The 19,392-nt window shown below is 36.3% G+C and overlaps 1 protein-coding gene across 4 annotated transcripts in view; it reads right to left on the bottom strand.

Moving 5' to 3' along the window:
* The window catches only part of NAA35 (N(alpha)-acetyltransferase 35, NatC auxiliary subunit), an 88,062-nt gene that overhangs the window by 23,304 nt on the left and 45,366 nt on the right, over positions 1-19,392 (bottom strand). For all 4 annotated transcript variants that reach the window (XM_027550147.1, XM_027550148.1, XM_027550149.1 and 1 more), the window contains 3 exons: positions 7,689-7,867; positions 2,630-2,689; positions 56-162 (listed from right to left, as the gene is read on the bottom strand). In XM_027550147.1, the coding sequence (XP_027405948.1) occupies positions 56-162; positions 2,630-2,689; positions 7,689-7,867 (346 nt within the window). The remainder of the gene's footprint in view (positions 1-55; positions 163-2,629; positions 2,690-7,688; positions 7,868-19,392) is intronic.

Here is a 19,392-nt window from a genome sequence, read left to right as displayed (position 1 = left end):
GAGAATTTGGGCTTTTAAGAAATATACAGGCTATACAATATCTTATGATACTTACTTTGGGGAGAGCACCGGAGGACTGACAAAAGACCGAAGAGCATCTTTCACCATGTCTTGCATGAGATGGATTCCAAAGACCTTTTTGTTATCCACCAGGAAAGTGGTCTTAAAACAAACGTTATATATGTTAGTAATGCTGTCACAATCTTTGACACATTGTACATGTATTTTTCATTACTGTGACATAAGCATACTTCTTTTAAATGTCACAGAATACAAGACATTAAAATGTAAAAAGCTGGTAGAAAATTTTTATAAATCACTGCTTCCATGACGGGTACTACTTAATCCCTATTTAAGAGTATTTTGATGCAGGAGAAGAAATGTGCAAGAAAAAAATCTCTCAAGTCAAGGGTAGTAACACTGAACTAGTGAAAAATGAAATGACATGTCTGAGTATGTCAAATGAGCCAACATACAAGAAAAGGTTTCATAAATTATGAAATATTTAACGGTTATTAATATCAAGCCAGTTGATAACCTATCTCAAATAAAAACTTTGGAATACATAAAAACTTTCTGAAACTGAAAGAAATCTATCTAAAATAATGAATTATTAAATTAAAATACATTGTTATTTACAATAATAAATCCCACAAAGTCTGACATATTTTCATTCAATTCAAAATACAGTAATAATAATTTATTTTGGCTGTACTAGTTCCTTTGCCTTTCCATATAAATTTCAGAAGTAGCTTGTTGACATCTACAAAAACTTCTGCTATAATTTTGAGATTGCTTTGAATCTGTAGATTAATTCGGGGGGAGAACTGACATCTTAAAAAACATCAATTCTTCCAATTCACAAAAGGACACCTATTTATTTAAGCCTCCTTTGATGTCTTTTATTATTACTTTGCAGTTTTTTAGTATACAGGTTCTCCAAACAGGTGCTAGACTTACCTCTACGTACTTCATTCTTGATGCTTAATGTAAATAGTACTGCCTTAAAGTTTTTGGTTTGCATTGTTCATTGCAAGTATATAGAAATACAACTGCTTTCTGTACATTGGTATCATATCCTGTGATTTTGTCAAACTCATCTATCAGGTCTAGGAACTTCTTTGCAGATTCCTTGGTACTCTACATAGATAATCATGCTGTCTATAAAGAAATATTATTTCTTACCTTCTCAACTATATGTCTTTTATTTCTTTTCATGCCTTTTTTCATTGGCTAAGCCTTCCAGTACCACACTGAGTAAAAGCGGAGTGATGAAACTGGACATCCTTGCTTTCTTCCCAAATGAGAAAAAAACTTACTCTTTCATCATTAAGTGTGATGTTAGCTCTAAGTTTTTTGCACATGCTCTTTATCAAATTAAAGAAGTTCTCTTCCTAGCTTTGCTGAGAGTTTTGCAACATCATGAATGGATGCTGATTTTGTCAAATACATTTCCTGAATCTATTGAGACTTTATATTATATGGTAAATTATACTTTAAACATTGAGCCAGGCTTGCATTCCTGTGATAAAATGCACTTGATTATAATGTATTTTTTTTATATATATATTGGTAGATTTGATCTGGTAATACTTTAATTCTTATGTTTTTAAGGGATATGGGTCTACAGTTTTCTAAGCCTGAAATGTCTTTGTCTGGTTTTGGTATTGAGGCAATGCAGGCCTCTTATGATGTGTTCTTGCCTCTTCTATTTTCTGGAAGAATCTGTGTGTAGAATTGGCCTGGAGTTTTGTTTAAAAACTTTTAACTATGCACACAATTTCTCAGATTGATACAGGATTATTCAAATTGTCTACTTCTTGAAGGGCGCTGGTAGTGTCCCTCACAAAACTGGTCCATTTCACTTAAGTTTTTCATTTAGGATATAGAGTTATTTAGAATATTCTATATTATCCTTTTAATTTGTTTAGGATATATAATAATTCCTAATATTATTTATCTGTATCTTTTTTTATTCTTGGTCTGTCTTGATAGAGATTCATCAGTTTTAGAACCAGCTCTTGGCTGTAATGATTTTCTCTTGTTATTTGTCTCTTTCCCATTTTACACATTCCTGCTCTTTATTTCCTTCTGCTTGTTTCTAGTTTGATCTGCTCTTCTTTTTCTATATTAAAGTAGAAGCTTAAATTATAATTTCTGACCTTTCTTTCATATCAACATCTAGTTCTATACTCTCTAAGTACTGCTTTAACTGTATCCCACAAAATCTGATATATTTTCATTTTCATTCAGTTCAAAATAATTTCTAATTACCATCAACACTTCCTCTTTGACTCACAGGTTCTTTAGAAATGTGTTAATTTTCAAACATTTGGAAAATTTTCCAGATACATGTGTTACTGATTACTAGTTTAATTCCAAAATAGTCAGAGAGCATACTTTCTATGATTTCAATTTTTTTTTTACTTACTAAGTTTTGTTTTCTGGCCCAGACTATGATCTTAATGAATGTCTAACACTGTAACTCAATACTTCTATTCCAAAAATATAACACTAACCATGGAATACCCTTTAGAAGCATCCACCTTTTATTCCATAATAAATAAAACAATGTCAATACACATTATTTGCTGTTTAAAGAACTATTTTGATAATAAGTGGAACTTACTTGTAATAGAGATCTCGAAAGAACACAAGGTGATTGTTCACTAAATTCACAGAAAAAATCCTAAAAGATACACAGAAGAAAAGTAATGTCATTAACAGATTAAATAAAAGTTGAAAATGCTTGCATATAGAGTGTAATTTTTACTAGATCTTCTGGGAATGATACACTATCAAAATTAAAATAAGACAGATTGCTAAAGATAATTTCTATAAGAACTGTCTATCTGTATAAATGGAATGGGCTTCCCTGGTGGTTTGGATGCAAAGAAGCCACCTGCCAAAGCAGGAGACGGGAGTTTGACCCCTGGGTCCAGAAGAGCCCCTGGAGAAACAAATGGCAACCAACTACAGTATTCTGGCCTGGAAAATGCCATGGACAGAGGAGCCTGGCAACCTACAGTCCATGGAGTCACAAAGAGTTGGACATGATTCAGTGACTAAACAACAACAACAAAAGGTGTTAGGAACATGATGTACTGAGGCTCTTGAGAGCCTGGGAGTCTGTCAGGTAAAGGAAGAGTTCGTTTTGTATCAAAATGCTGCCCAGCTTGGGACTGCCTTCGTGGTCCTGTGGTTAACAATCTGCCTGCCAGTGTAGGAGATGGAAGTTTGATCCCTGCATCGGGAAGACCCACTGAAGAAAGAATGGCAATCCACTCCAGTATTCTTGTCTGGGAAATCCGATGGACAAAGCCTGGTTGGGCTACAGTCCATGTGGCTGCAAAACAGTTGGATATGACTTAGCAACTAAACAACAACAACAACAGGAATGGAACAATGGATAATTTTAGAGCCTAAAAAAATTATTTTAACAAACTGATGAATAACAGTATTATGTAGATACCAACATTAAATTTTTATATCATAAAAATAATAGTATCAATACTAATTTACTAACTAAAGACAGAGGTTCATTTCCTACTTCACAGAAATAAATACCAAGTAATCAAGCTAACTGAATTTATTCACTTTTCTCACAATTAATTTTAACACCTTGCACACACTCCTCAAAGTGAATTCTCCACTAGAGAGAGATGCTACTGTTTTATATTACAAAGAAAATTAAAATAATTTATACCACAGAAAATTCCTCAACTTTAGCCTCTAAATTAACTCTATACACAACTGTACCCAGATCCTTTAGTTGTCTACTTTAACAACAGATATCCTACACCCATATAAAAGGATCCCATTCCTTTGGCTTTTTCACAATCATCACACACTGTCAACTATCCATACTTTGCTCTCCTAGATATTAAAATTCTTCCGCTTTACCAGATCATTCCCATTTTCATTTAAATACTCTTCTCTCATCTTTAAAAAGAAAAGATTATCGCATGATCCCACATTTTCCTCTCAATTGCTGTCTTCTCAACCAAACTTTCTGAAGAAGCTGGCTGTGCCCACTGTCTCTCCTCTTCAACATGTAACCTGACTCTGCTCTAGGCACCACTTGTCCCCCATTACCAACTTCAAAGCTGGACACTGAGTTTGGACCTTATTTATCTCTTTCATTCAAGTATTCAACAGCATGACTTCCTCCTTGAAAAACCTTTAAATGACTTTCACATGTTTATTCCTCTGGGTACTTCTCAGTTTGTTCTGCAGGTTCAAAGTTTAGTTTCAGACAACCTTCTTTTCTTAATCTATATACTCTTCTCCTCACAAATATTAAAACATAAACACTCATGCTTCAATTACTATCTATACTGTAATAATTCTAAAATTTTAATTCTAAGCACAAATCTCTAAATTCTAGCCATAAGTCATTATCTGTTTAATATCTCTACTTAAATATTTTAAATGTACCTCAAACTTTACTTCCCTAAGACCCCCATTTGACTCTCAAGTTCCTTAAAGAATTTCCCCCTTTGAGCGAACAGCACTAAATATGTGTGTAGACTTGCAAGGCAGAAGCCTAGAGAACTTCCTGAGAGCTCTTTCATGCCCCATATTTAATTCATCAACCAATATTCTATCAACTTTAGCTCACTATGGACTACACGGTCCTTGGAATTCTCCAGGCCAGAATACTGGAGTGGGTAGCCTTTCCCTTCTCCAGAGGATCTTCCCAACCCAGGGACTAGACCCAGGTCTCCCGCATTGCAGGTGGATTCTTTACCAGCTGAACCACAAGGGAAGCCCAAGAATACTGGAATGGGTAGCCCATCCCTACTCCAGCAGATTTTCCCAACACAGGAATTGAACCAGTGTCTCCTGCATTGTAGGCAGATTCTTTACCAACTGAGCTATCAGGGAAGCCTTTTAGCTCACACATAGCTGTAACACTGACAATCTCATCATCTCCCTGCCATCCTTCCAGTCCAAGTGACAATCCTTTCTACCTTGGACTGTGGTAATGGTTTCCTTATTTACCTCACTGTGTTTACTCTGCTGTTGTTCAGTAGCTAAGTTCCGTCTGACTCTTTGTGACCCACTGGACTGCAGCATACCAGGCTTCCCTGTCCTTCACTACCTCTCAGAGTTTACTCAGATTCATGTCCACTGAGTCGGTGATGCTATATAACCATCTCATCCTCTGCTGCGCTCTTCTCCTTTTGCCTTCAATCTTTCCCAGCATCAGGGTCTTTTCCAATGAGTCCGCTCTTTGCATTAGGCGGCCAAAATATTGGAGCTTCAGCTTCAGCTTCAGCAACAGTCCTTCCAATGAATATTCAGGGGTTATTTCCTTTAGGATTGACTGGTTTTATCTCCTTGCAGTCTAAGAGACTCTCAAGAGTCTTCCCCAGCACCACAATTCGAAGGCATCAATTCTTCAAAGTGCAGCCTTCTTCATGGTCCAACTCTCACATCCATACATGACTACTGGAAACACCCTAACTTTGATTATACGGACCTTTGTCAGCCAAGAGATGTCTCTGCTTTGTAATATGTGGCCTAGGCTCACTATAGTTTTCCTTGCACGGAGAAAGCGTTTTTTAATTTCATGGTTGCAGTCACTGTTCACAGTGATTTTGGAACCCAAGAAAATAAAATCTGTCAGTGCTTCCACTTCCCCCCCATCTATTTGCCATGAAGTGATGGGACCAGATGCCATGATCTTAGTTTTTGGAATATTGAATTTTAAGGCAGCTTTTTCACTGTCCTCTTTCACCCTCATCAAGAGGCTCTTTAGTTCCTCCTCGCTTTTTGCCATTAGGGTGGAATCATCTGTATTAACTGAGGTTGTTGGTATTTCTCCTGGCAATCTTGATTCCAGCTTGTAACTCACTCAGCCTGGCATTCTGCATGAAGTACTCTGCACAGAAGTTAAATGAACAGAGTACAATATGCAGTCTTCTTGTACTCCTTTCCCAATTTTGAACCAGTCCATCATTCCATATAAGGTTCTAACTGTTGCTTCTTGACCTGCATACAGATTTCTCAGGAGACAGGTAAGGTGGTCTGGTATTACCATCTCTAAGAATTTTCCATAGTTGTCATGATCCACACAGTCAAAGGTTTTAGTGCAGTCAGTGAAGCAGAATTAGATGTTTTTCTGGAATTCCCTTTGCTTTATGATCCTACCAATGTTGGCAATTTGATCTATGGTTCCTCTCCCTTTTCTAAACTCAGCTTGGACATCTGGAAGTTCCTGGTTCATGTACTGCTGAAGCCTAGCTTGGATTTTAAGCATAACCATACTAGTATGTGAAATGACCACAACTGTATGGTAGTTTGTACATTCTTTGGCACTGTCCTTCTTTGGGATCGGAATGAAAACTGACCTTTTCCAGTCCTTATATTGGGTGGAGCACTTTAACACCATAATCTTTTAGGATCTGAAGTAGCTCAGCTGGAACTCCATTACCTCCACTAGCCTTGTTTGTGGCAATGCTTCCTATGGCTAACTTGACTTCAAACTCTAGGATTTTAGACTGTAGGTGGGTGAGTGACCACAGCATCGTGGCTATCTGTGTGATTAAGATCTTTCTTGTACAGTTCTTCTGTGTATTCCTGCCACCTTTTTAAATTCTTCTGCTTCTGTCAGGTCTTTACATTTCTGTCCTTTATCATGCTATCCCTGCATGAAATGCACCTGTCAGATCTTAGCTTCACCGTCACTTCTTTAAAAAAGCCTTCTCTGATCATTTAGGTCAATTCCTTCATTATATGCTTTATGTTGTAGTTTCCAGTTCTTTTCCTTCATACTGCTTATATTGGTTTGTAATTTTATAAACATTTATGTGATTATTTGATCAATTTCTATAGCACATTACAGCCCCATGACAAAATGGATGATATACTTTTGCTCATCACTGTATATACTAGCACAAAAAAGAGCACATTGGCTGAATGTATGTATGTATGAATGTGTGTATACTCACTATCACAGTTTGTACTCAGTTTCTTATTCGAACAGGATATATTCTATATAGTCCATTACTCACCTCATTTAAACTAGGTATATCTTATTACTCCATAGCTGTCAAAAGTATCATCATATGGGTTTCTAATATATGAACTTTCCTTCACTAATATCACTATTCTCCCCCTTACCATTGTTTCTGCCCTATATACAAAATACCAAAAAACACTGAAAATGCAGAAAAAATGGAAAAAACAAACTATCATATAGCTTTCTACTATTTGTAAGTAGTTGTAATTAATATTTTGGTATCTGTTATTTGTATATTATTTATTAACATGAAAACATATTCAAGATACAGAGATTACTGATGAAAAAGTAAGTTATCAATTTTTTAATGAAAAAACATACATATGCATATATATGTATGTATATATACACATTAACAAACATTTATATTTATTTATTTATAGCATAGAATTGAGGGTTCAAACTGACATATTTAAAGCTTGAGTGAATTACCTAACTTCTCCACATTTTAGGTTCTTAATCTCTAGAATGGGTTGTATAAAATCCTTATGAGGATTAAATATAGAAAGAAAAATAATACACACAAACACTTAATTCTCCAGATATCACAGACAATAGGTGAGGAGCATTATTTACCCTGCAAGGGTCTCTAAAACATAATAAACTATTCTGCTATTAAATCAAAGCTATATTCCAGAATAGAGACTTGATTTGTACTTACCAAGATACAATGTAAATTTGTTAAATTGACCACCTCACAGACAGTTTTTATTCTATCTATCAATCTTGCAAAATAGTTGACCATTTCTTCTCTTTTTATTATTTTTGCATATCGAGGGAAGGTGGGTGGAAGTAGTCTCTGGTTAACAAGTGGCTCAAAACCCATCATAATGGGATGGTCTACAAAGGAAAAAAGTTAACATTTTCAACATTTCTAAGAATTTTAACCTCAAATACTGCTTAAATACATAAAGAAAAATGTCAGTTTCAAAGCATCTCTAAATTCTTATCACAGTATCCTCTAAATGGATTTTATAATTTACAATTAATGTAACTTTACACTTGTTTTTTTAAATAAGCAGATTTAACAACCTAAAATTATACTTCCTTCCTACATGGTGGTGGTACTGGTGACAGAGAAAGGTTTCTACCTCAAAATTAACTCCAAGCCAAGAGTGAGATAAAACGAGTTAACATATTCTCTCAAAATAAATAAAATAAAAGGGCAATGGTGTATTAACCATGAGACTGTGAAGAAAAGTTTCAAATGGGAACACAAATGGAGGCTTGTCTTCCTTTCAATTTCTAAACTGCAGAATCAATTCACACTGGACTACATAGCAATGCAAAGCAGTAGAGAACAGTCGCACTCCATCCCCATGAGTCTGGAATGCATTTGGCACTGAGATGCAATTCCATAAATTCACAATGAAAATAACATATCACAAGAGACCTAAGGGTAACTTTCTTTCCCACTCTTTGTCCTCTGGTGATTCCACTTTACACACTAGTACAAAGCTCCAAATTAAGTGTTTAGCTTGAAATTTCCTGCCACTTTCATAGAAAAAAAATTTGCACTCCAATCAGACTGATTCTATGGGAGTTATTTTACACAGCTAGAAATTGTAACTGATAAATATGAAATTCTGTTTCACTCTACAGAAAAAAGTTTTACCTATTTATAATTGATTTCAGTATTCCACTACTCCATAAAAATGTGTTTTAAAACAAAATCCTTAACCCACATTCACTTTTTTTATCTGTATGAGAATCATGGTTTTATCTTTGTTTGAAAATCATCTCTTCCCAAATTGCAAGCAGATTCTTTACCCACTGAACCATCTGGGAACCCCCTGAAAATCATCTTTTAAACCTCCCCATTTCCTAAGCAATATACAATATAAGCAAGCATTGTGTCATATTCTTTTGTGCCTCTTTACTTATACAAATTATTCTACTGTAAAACCTACCCCTTTCTTCTTAACCTGAACTTGATATAGCCTGAATTCTCTCTCATCATTGGTCCCTCCAATGGTGTATATATAATATATATATATACACACACACACAGTTCCTTGTATGTACACTATTAGACTGTCTATTTGGGATTATAGCATTTGTCAGAGTTCTTTTGAAAGCAAGAACACAGTTGGATTCCAAATACCAAATACCTGGCTCATAACAGACACTGGATACTTGTTTGCTGAATGACAAGATATACATGCTCAAAATAAAATAAAAGGCTGCTACCATTATAACAGTTTGAACTTCTGATTTATACTATTTCATTGAGAACTAAGGTAAAAGCAGTAGTAATGATGCTGTAAGAAGCTTCTTTATAAATACGAATAATTTCAGACTTTAATGATAAATGCACAGAATCCAGATACTTAAATGCTATATTACTTATTTTCTCTAAAAGTATTCTCATATGCACCTAACATGATTACCCAGGAATATGCCTTTATTCTTAAAACATTTATTTTTAGGCTTAAACCACAAACAGAAGATAAATAGATAATAGCCACTCATGAAAATTTATATGGAAAGAAGTAAATATTAACAGGAAATGGATAACAAACACGATATATTCTGAATTCAATTTTATACAAACAAAAAAGTGCAATATAAAACAGTATTAACTTTTGAAAGTAAGCTGTCCTGCACAGATGATGCTGAGCAGCATCCCTGACTCTACCCTTTACATACGAGTTCAGTTCAGTTCAGTTGCTCAGTCGTATCTGACTCTTTGCGACCCCATGAACTGCAGCACCCCAGGCCTCCCTGTCCATCACCAATTCCCAGAGTCCACCCAAACCCATGTCCATTGAGTGGGTGATGTCATCCAACCATCTCATCCTCTGTCGTCCCCTTCTCCTCTTGCCCTCAATCTTTCCCAACATCAGGGTCTTTTCCAATGAGTCAGCTCTTTGCATCAGGGGGCCAAAGTATTGGAGTTTTAGCTTCAGCATCAGTCCTTCCAATGAACACCCAGGACTGATCTCCTTGAGGATGGACTGGTTCGATCTCCTTGCAGGCCAAGGGACTCTCAAGAGTCTTCTCCAACACCACAGTTCAAAAGCATCAATTCTTCGGCGCTCAGCTTTCTTTATAGTCCATCCAACTCTCACATCCATATATGACCACTGGAAAAACCATAGCCTCCTAATTGTGAAAAGGATCCAGATATTGCCAGATGTCCCTGGGAAGCCCAAGTTGAAAAACACTGGTCTAGAGGAACATAAATAGCAACTATAATTTAGTGAGAATAAACTCAGAATGTAATAGGAGCATCTTATCCACATAAAAATTAGATGAACGATTTCACAGAAGTATAAGAAAAGAGCTAACAAAGGACAAATACTAATCAGCACAAAGTATTCCAAGCATATTAAAGGCATGGAGGAGAGATAAAATGGCTCCTTTTCTTTTTCCCTTAGGGAGCTACAATTTTCCCAAGTGATAACTTATTGGAACTCAGAAGTAAAAATAGACGCATATAAATAGAGTTGGGGACAAAATCCCTAGGCACAGAATTCAGATCTGCATGCTTCTCTTTATTCTCTACACACATTTATATCCTCTCCTCCCCACCACATGTTTTTGGACATAGTCCTTGTTAATAGTTAAGTGTTAAAGTAGTTCCTAGTAGCTATTTTTAAGTCTCAGCTGTTTGGTGAATCTCATGCCTAGGGACTCTGTAACTATCCTATACAAGACACAGTAATTTGCCTAACTAGAAAAGAGCATAACTGAGATGTATTAAGAGATCAAAGTCTTTATTCAATGTATATTACAGTGAAGGAAGAAAAGGAATAAAAACCAAGCAGGAGTTTGCGTCTGACTTCGTGACAACACAAACTACAGAAAGTTTAAAAAAGTTTTACCCCACCCAACCCTGATATCCCAGAATAAACTGCTCTAACATTTTCCCACTAAATGCTTCCCACTAAAATAGCCTGGCTAACCCTTATTAAATGAACCCAGAAAAGAAGCAAATTCACATCATTTTCTACTCAATGTGTACTATGCTCAGTAAAGATTTCCTGAATTAAACTAGATACAGATCCGACAAGTCAACTTCTAGAGTCTCTTCTGATTTTACAAGTCTGTAAGTGTACAAAAATTACCTTGGTTTTCCAGTCAAAACACTTTCCTTTACACCAGGACTCTTTTAAGGATAAAATAATAAAGTATACTTACTATATTCAAAACATTATGGCACATTGGTTTAGAGTGTTTTAGTTGCTAAAGTTCTTGCTAGAAAATTGACCTTCATTATCAATAGCATAAAAGTATTACAAATAGCACAAGGTCTGTGGATAAAAGATTTACAGTAACGATGTGCTGTGATTTAACTTAAAAGGTTATTTTAAAAATAATTAGATGCCAAAATCAAAGATCTGGAAGTGTGTAAGTGAAAAGAGATAGAGATGTTACATCATTTTTGGACAACGTATCTCTCCCGAGTTATACTGGCAATTTATAGTCAGACTTACAGAAGTAAGTTTTCCATACCCTGAAGTTGAAAATAATTCTAGAAAACAATGCAAAAGCTGCTGAGGTTAATATTGTACTGTACTTCTTGGCTACTTGACTTCCCTTTATAAAATCATAACATTATGCTATGTGAAACACAAAAGGACAAATATTGTATGAGTCTGCTTATCTGAGGTACCCAGAGCAGTCAAACTCATAGAGACAGGAAGTAGAATTGTGGTTGTCTGGGGCTGAAAGAGGGGGAAATGAAGATTTATTTTTTCATGAGTATGGAGTTTTGGGTTGATAAGATAAAAACTTCTGGCTATGGACGGTGGTGACAGCTGCACAACAATGTAAATCTACTTAATGCCACTGACTTGCACATAGAATTGTACATAAAATGTTAAAATGGCAAATTTCATGTTATTTCAACACAAAAAAAGTTATGAAAAGGTATTTAACAATTGTTAAACTCAAAAAGCACGGTTTCAATGAACATTCTATCATAATCATTATTGGTCATCTAATACTTAGACCTCATTCAAGTTTTGCACACTGTACCAATAACATACTTCACATCTACATTAGTATCACAAGCTGTATTTAATTTCATTGTCTCTTAGTCTCCTGCAATTTAGAGCAGTTCTTCAGCACTTCCTTGGCTTCTATGAATGACAACTCTGAAGACTAACTCACCAATAATTTTGTATACTGCCCTTCAGTGTGGTTTTCTTGTCTCCTTGTGATTAAATTTAAATTATTACTCTTAGGAGTATAAAAGAAGCGACATTATTATCGTTCTCATTGTAACCCATCAACAAAGTGGAGGTTTTGACTCACTTCTTGTAATGTTTACTGTGATCACTTGATTAAGTTGGTGTCTGACAGGCCTCGTCACTACAGTTACCTTTTGCCTTTGTAGTTAATAAACACGTAGAGGTCTGGGGAAAGACAACTAAATATGCTCATTAACATCAAACTATCCACTCATCAATTCATCTATTTATATCAGTATGGAAACATGGCTTATCCTTTTACACAATTGTATATGATCAGAATTATTTATTTTGATGCTCAAGTTGTCCCCAACTTTGTGTGAAAGACCCTTCAAGCTCTTTTGGGTACAACTGACGGGTCCCAACATTCTTTGAACATTTACCCATTTCTGGCTAATTAGACACTCCAGACTCATTCTTCTAGCTCTACCTTAGTCCTGGAATCACCTATTCCTCCAAGATGAACTAGTTCCTTTTCTATTTTTTTTCCAGTTTTATTGAGGTATAATTAATAATAAAGTTGTAAAGATATTTAAAGTGTACAATGTGATAATCTGATACATGTATACATTTTGAAAGGATTCCCCCAAGAGTTAATTTAACATGTACATCACCTTGAATATTTTTTGTTTGATGAGAACATGTAAGTTCTACTCTTCTAGCAACTTTCAACTATACAGTTAAGTGTGATCAACTAGAGTCACTGTTTCATACAACAGATATTCAGATCTTACTCATATGCTAACTGAATGTTTGTACCCTTTACCGAACTCAGAATCCTTATTTCCCTTAGCTTCCGGCAATCATTTTTCTACTGTTTCTATAAATTCTACTTTTTCTTTTTTTAAATTCCACATGTAAGTTTAGATACCATGCAGTATTTATTTTTCTCGGTCTGGCTTATTTCACTTAGCATAATGCCCTCCAGGTTTGTCCATGTTGTCACAAATGACAGTATTTCACTCTGTTAAGGCTAATATTCCATTGTATATATATTTTATTTATCCACTCATCCATCAATGGGCACTTAGGCTGTTTCCATACCTTAGTTTTATAGTGAATAAAGGTAGAAAAAGCAATGATTGAAAAAGCTTGCTAAGGGAAACCAAAAGACATTTAGAAGCAGCTAAACCTATACTAGACTACACAAATTTTATGACAAAGAATATAACAAAAGACAAAGTTATTATATAATAAAGTACCCAATTCATCAAGAAGATATAATAAATTTGAGTATTTATAATGCAACATAGAAGCATCTGTTATATAAAGTAGATAGGAAGAACTCTAAAAAGGGAAACAACAATACAGTAATACCAGGAGACTTCAATATACCATTTTCAACAATGAATAGATCATTCAGACAGAAAATGAGTTTAAAAAAAATTGGAATTAAACTACACATTATACAAAAAGGACCTAACAGACATACACAGAATGTTTCATCCAAGAGCAATACGATACATGTTGTTCTCAAAGGCACACTGAACATTCCCCAAAATAGGGAAGGGTATGACAGGACAGAAAACAAGTCTTAATAAATTAAAGACTGAAATCACACCAACTATCCTTTCTGATGACAATGGTGTGAAACTAGAACATGAAAGTTGGAATACCTACAAATATGTGGAAAGTAAACAGCACACTCCTGAACAAGCAACTGGTCAAAGAAGAAAACTAGAAAAATATTTTTTTAAGTCCTGAAACAAATGAAAAAAAAAAAAAAATGAAACAAAGAAACAGAAAGCTATAGGATACTGCAAATGCTGTTCTGAGAGGGAAGTTTATAGCAATAAATGTATATACCAGGAAACTAGATGTCAAATAACAATCTAATTTTACACCTCAAGATCTAGAAGAATAAATTATGCTCAAGTCAGCAAAAGGAAGGAAATAAAGATCAGAGTGGAAATAATAGATAGAAAAAACACTAGAAAAGAACAACAAAACGAAGAGCTAATTTTTTAAAAAGATAAAATTGAAAAAACTTTATCTACACTTTGTCTTTTGATTGGCGAATTCAGCCCATTTACATTTAACATAATTATTGATAGTACGGTAATAAACGGTGTGTGTTGTGTGTGTGTATATATATATATGGCATATCAATGATAGTATTGATATAAATGGTATGGACTTAGCATTTTTAGCTTAACTGTTTTCTGGTTGTTTTGCAATCCCTTTGTTCTGTTTTTCCTTCTCATGCTCTCTTTGTTATTTGATTTTCTGTAGTGGTATACTTCCCTTCTCTTTTACCTTTTGCACATCTACTATAGGCTTTTGCTCTGTAGTAATAATGAGACATGGATAAAATATATTTATCATAGTGTATTTGAAGCTACAAGTAACTTCAAAGGCATACAAAAGGTTCTTTCTCTCATATTTATGGTTTTGACTTCAAAATTTGCATCTTTTTAAGCTGTGAATCCACTGTAAAGATGAATATTGCATAGGAACCTGGAATGCTAGGTCAATGAATCAAGGTAAACCGGAAGTGGGCAAACAGGAGATGGCAAGAGTGAACACTGACATTTTAAGAATCCGTGAACTAAAATAGACCAGAACGGGCGATTTAATTCAGATGACTATTAACTCTACTACTGTGGGCAATCCCTTAGAAGAAATGGAGTAGCCCTCATAGACAACAAAAGAGTCTGAAATGCAGTACTTGGGTACAATCTCAAAAACAACAGAATGATCTCTGTTCATTTCCAAGGCAAGCCATTCAATATCACAGTAATCCAAGTCTATGCCCCAAGCACTAATGCCAAAAAAGCTGAAGTTGAACGTTTCTATGATGACCTACAAGACCCTCTAGGGACTGGAATGCAAAAGTAGGAAGTAAAGAAATACCTGGAGTAACAGGCAAGTTTGGCCTTGGAGTACAAAATGAAGCAGGGCAAAGGCTATCAGAGTTTTGCCAAAAGAACGCACTGATCACAGCAAATACCCTCTTTCAACAACACAAGAGATAACTCTACACATAGCCATCACCAGATGGTCAATACAGAAAGAAATCAGATTATATTTTTTGCAAGTAAAATTCGAGAAGTTCTATACAGGCAGCAAAAAAACCCACTGGGCTCGGATCATGAACTCCTTATTGCAAAATTCAGACTTAAATGGAAAAAAGTAGAGAAAACCACTAGCCCATTCATGTATGACCTAAATCAAATCCCTTACGATTATACAGTGGAAGTGACAAATACACTCAAGGGATTAGATGTGACAGAAACAGTGTCTGAAGAACTATGGACAGAAGTTTATAACATTGTACAGGAGGAAGTGATAGAAACCATCCCCAAGAAAAAGAAATGCAAAAAGGCAAAATAGTTGTCTGAGGCCTAACAAACAGGCCTTAAATTGCACTCATCTCACACACCAGCAAAGTAATGCTCAAAATTCTCCAAGCCAGGCTTCAACAGTACATGAACCGAGAACTTCCAGATGTTCAAGCTGGATTTAAGAAAGGCAGAGCAACCAGAGATCAAATTGCCAGTATCCACTGGATCACAGAAAAAGCAAGAGAATTCCAGAAAAACATCTACTTCTGCTTTACTGACTATGCTAAAGCCTTTTGACTGTGTGGATCACAACTAACTGTGGAAAATTATTCAAGAGATGGGAATACCAGACCACCTGACCTGCCTCCTGAGAAATCTGTATGCAGGTCAAGAAGCAAGTTAGAACCAGACATGGAAAAATAGACTGATTCAAAATTGGGAAAGGAGTAAATTAAGGCTATGTATTCTCACCCTGCTTATTTCATTTTTATGCACAGTACATTATGAGAAACACCAGGCTGGAGGAAGCACAAACTGGAATCAAGACTGCCAGGAGAAATATCAATAGTCTCAGATATGCAGATGACACCACCCTTATGGCAGAAAGTGAAGAGGAACTAAAAAGCCTCTTGATGAAAGTGAAAGAGGAGAGTGAAAAAGCTGGCTTAAAGCTCAACATTCAGAAAATGAAGATCATGGCATCTGGTCCCACCACTTCATGGCAAATAGATGGGAAAACAGTGGAAAAAGTGTCAGACTTTATTTTTCTGGGCTCCAAAATCATTGCAGATGGTGACTGCAGCCATGAAATTAAAAGACGCTTACTCCTTGGAAGAAAAGTTATGACCAACCTAGACAGCACATTGAAAAGCAGAGATATTACTTTGCCAACAAAGGTCAGTCTAGTCAAGGCTATGGTTTTTCCAGTGGTCATATATGGATGCAAGAGTTGGACTGCGAAGAAAGCTGACCGCCGAAGAATTGATGGTTTTCAACTGTGGTGTTGGAGAAGACTCTTGAGAGTCCCTTGGACTGCAAGGAGATCCAACCAGTCCATCCTCAAGGAGATCAGCCCTGGGTGTTCTTTGGAAGGACTGATACTAAAGCTGAAACTCCAGTACTTTGGCCACCTCATGCAAAGAGTTGACTCATTGGAAAAGACTCTGATGCTGGGAGGGATTGGGGGCACGAGGAAAAGGGGACGACAGATGAGATGGCTGGATGGCATCACTGACTCGATGAACGTTGAGTTTGAGTGAACTCCGGAAGATGGTGATGGACAGGGAGGCCTGGTGTGCTGCGATTCATGGGGTCGCAACGAGTCGGACACCACTGAGTGACTGAAATGAACTGAACTGATACAAATATCCCATTCCTTTAGAACCTCCCTCCGGATCCTACCCTTCTAGATTGACTCAGAGCCCCGGTTCAGTTTCCTGTGACAAATAGCATATTCCCACTGGCTATCTATTTTACATATGGTAATATGAGTTTCCATGTTACTCTTTCCATACATCTCACCCTCTCCTCCCCTCTCCCCATGTCCATAAGTCTATTCTCTATATGTTTCTCCATTGCTGCCCTGTAAATAAATTCTTCAGTACCATTTTTTCTAGATTCCAGAATACAATATTTATCTTTCTCTTTCTGACTTACTTCACTCTGTATAATAGGTTCGAGGTTCATCCACCTCATTAGAACTGACTCAAATGCATTCCTTTTTATGGCTGAGTAATATTTCATTGTGTATATGTACCACTTCTTTATCCATTCATAAAGAGCCTCTTGATGAAAGTGAAAGAGGTGAGTGAAAAAGCTGGCTTAAAACTCAACATTTAAAAAATGAAGATCGGGGCATCTGGTCCCATTACTTCATGGCAAATAGATGGGGAAACAATGGAAATAGTGAGAGACTTTATTTTCTTGGGCTCCAAAATCACGGCAGATGGTGACTGCAGCCATGAAATTAAAAGATGCTTGCTCCTTGGAAGAAAAACCAGGACAAACATACACAGCATATTAAAAAGCAGAGACATTACTCTGCCAACAAAGGTCTGTCTAGTCAAAGCTATGTTTTTTCCAGTAGTCATGTACAGATGTAAGAGCTGGACCATAAAGAAAGCTGAGCACTGATGAATTGATGCTTTTGAACTGTGGTGATAGAGAAGACTCTTGAGAGTCCCTTAGACTGCAAGGAGATCCAACCAGTCCATCCTAAAGGAAATCAGTCCTGCATATTCATTCGAAGGACTGATGCTGAAGCTAAAACTCCAATACTTTGGCCCCCTGATGCAAAGAGCTGACTCATTGGGAAAGACCCTGATGCTGGGAAAGATGGAGGGCAGGAGGAGAAGGGGCTGACAGAGGATGAGATGGTTGGATGGCATCACTGACTCAATGGACATGAGTTTGAGTAAACTCTGGGAGCTGGTGATGGACATGGGGGCCTGGCATGCTGCAGTCCACGGGGTCACAAAGAATCGGACATGACTGAACGACTGAACTGACTAACCCACTAACAAATGATTATAGTTTCATGTATTTTAACACTTGTATCAGAGATATAAAGGGTTTATCCACCACCATTACAATATTAGAGTATTTTAAATGTAGCTATAAATTTACCTTTGCCAGTGAGTTTTATACTTTCATGTTTTCCTGTTACTAACTAGTGTCCTTTTGTTTCAACTTGAAGAACTCCCTTTAACATTTGTTGTGAGGTCAGTGGTGATGAACTGTTCCAGCTGTTGTTTGTAAATTCTTTCTTTCTTCCTTGGTTATTTAGGACAACTTTGTCAGAAGTTCTTGGTTAGTACCTTTTTGGTATTTCCCAAGTGTTTTCAATATGCAAACCAAGTTGCTTTCCTTTTGCTGCTTTTAAGATTCTCTTCTTGTCTTTAATCTTTCACAGTTTAATTGCAATGTGTTTGCATGAGTCTCTTAGGATTCAACTTCTTTCAAACTCTCTGAGCTTCCTGGACGTGGACTGTCTCTTTCCCCGGTTAAGGAAGTTTCCGGCCATTATTTTTTTGAATATGCTTTCTGCCTTGCTTCTCTCTTCTTCTGGAACTCCCACCACATATAGTCTGCTTGATTTTGTCCCACGAATTCCATAATCCAGCTCTTCATTTTTTCCTTTCTGTTTAAATAAATTCCACTGCCCTGTCAAGTTTACTGACTCTCTTCCAGCAAATGTAGTCTGCTACTGAATCCATTTAATTTTTTTGTTATTTTTTAATTCTTCAGCTCTTTGATTTCTCTTTTTATATATTTCCTCGTTGAAATTCTCTGTTCATATGCTTGCTTCCTAACCTCAGCGAGCATCTTTAGTAACTGCTGTTTAAACTCTCAATCAGATAAACTACTTAATGTAAGTCACTAAGATCTGTTTCTGGATATTTACCTTGTTCTTTTGTTTGAAATGTATTTCTATGAGTCTTCATTTCTTGACTCTCTATGGTTTCTGTGCATTAGATAAAATAATCACATCTTCCAGTCTTGACAGAGTGGTCTCATGTAGGAGATAAATCTTGCTATATATGAGATGGACCTAATCAATCAGTCCAGCCCAAACTCCTAGGTTTCTCTCAAAGTTTTGTGATCAACCAAGCCTCCTTCCTTGCTCTTAGTGGCTCCCAGGAGTTGAGGGTGTGCCAAGATCCAACAATGTTCCAAAGGAAAGGATCACATTCAGAACCTATATGTACACTCATCAGAAGTTGGATCTTCAGGGAACAGCAGCTGGTAAAGTATGCAGTTAAACTTCTTCCAGGGAGAAATTGGGAGAAGGTTGTTTTTGCCTAATGCTTCTTTGTTGGATCTTGGAGTACAGCCATGGGGAAGGATATCCCCAAACCCATTAACAACTATTTGTTTGATACAG

Source organism: Bos indicus x Bos taurus, chromosome 8, assembly GCF_003369695.1.
Source record: "Bos indicus x Bos taurus breed Angus x Brahman F1 hybrid chromosome 8, Bos_hybrid_MaternalHap_v2.0, whole genome shotgun sequence".
NCBI classification, from domain to species: domain Eukaryota; kingdom Metazoa; phylum Chordata; class Mammalia; order Artiodactyla; family Bovidae; genus Bos; species Bos indicus x Bos taurus.
The sequence above is the reverse complement of the archived record's forward strand: the minus strand, read 5'-3'. Positions and strand labels throughout refer to the sequence as shown.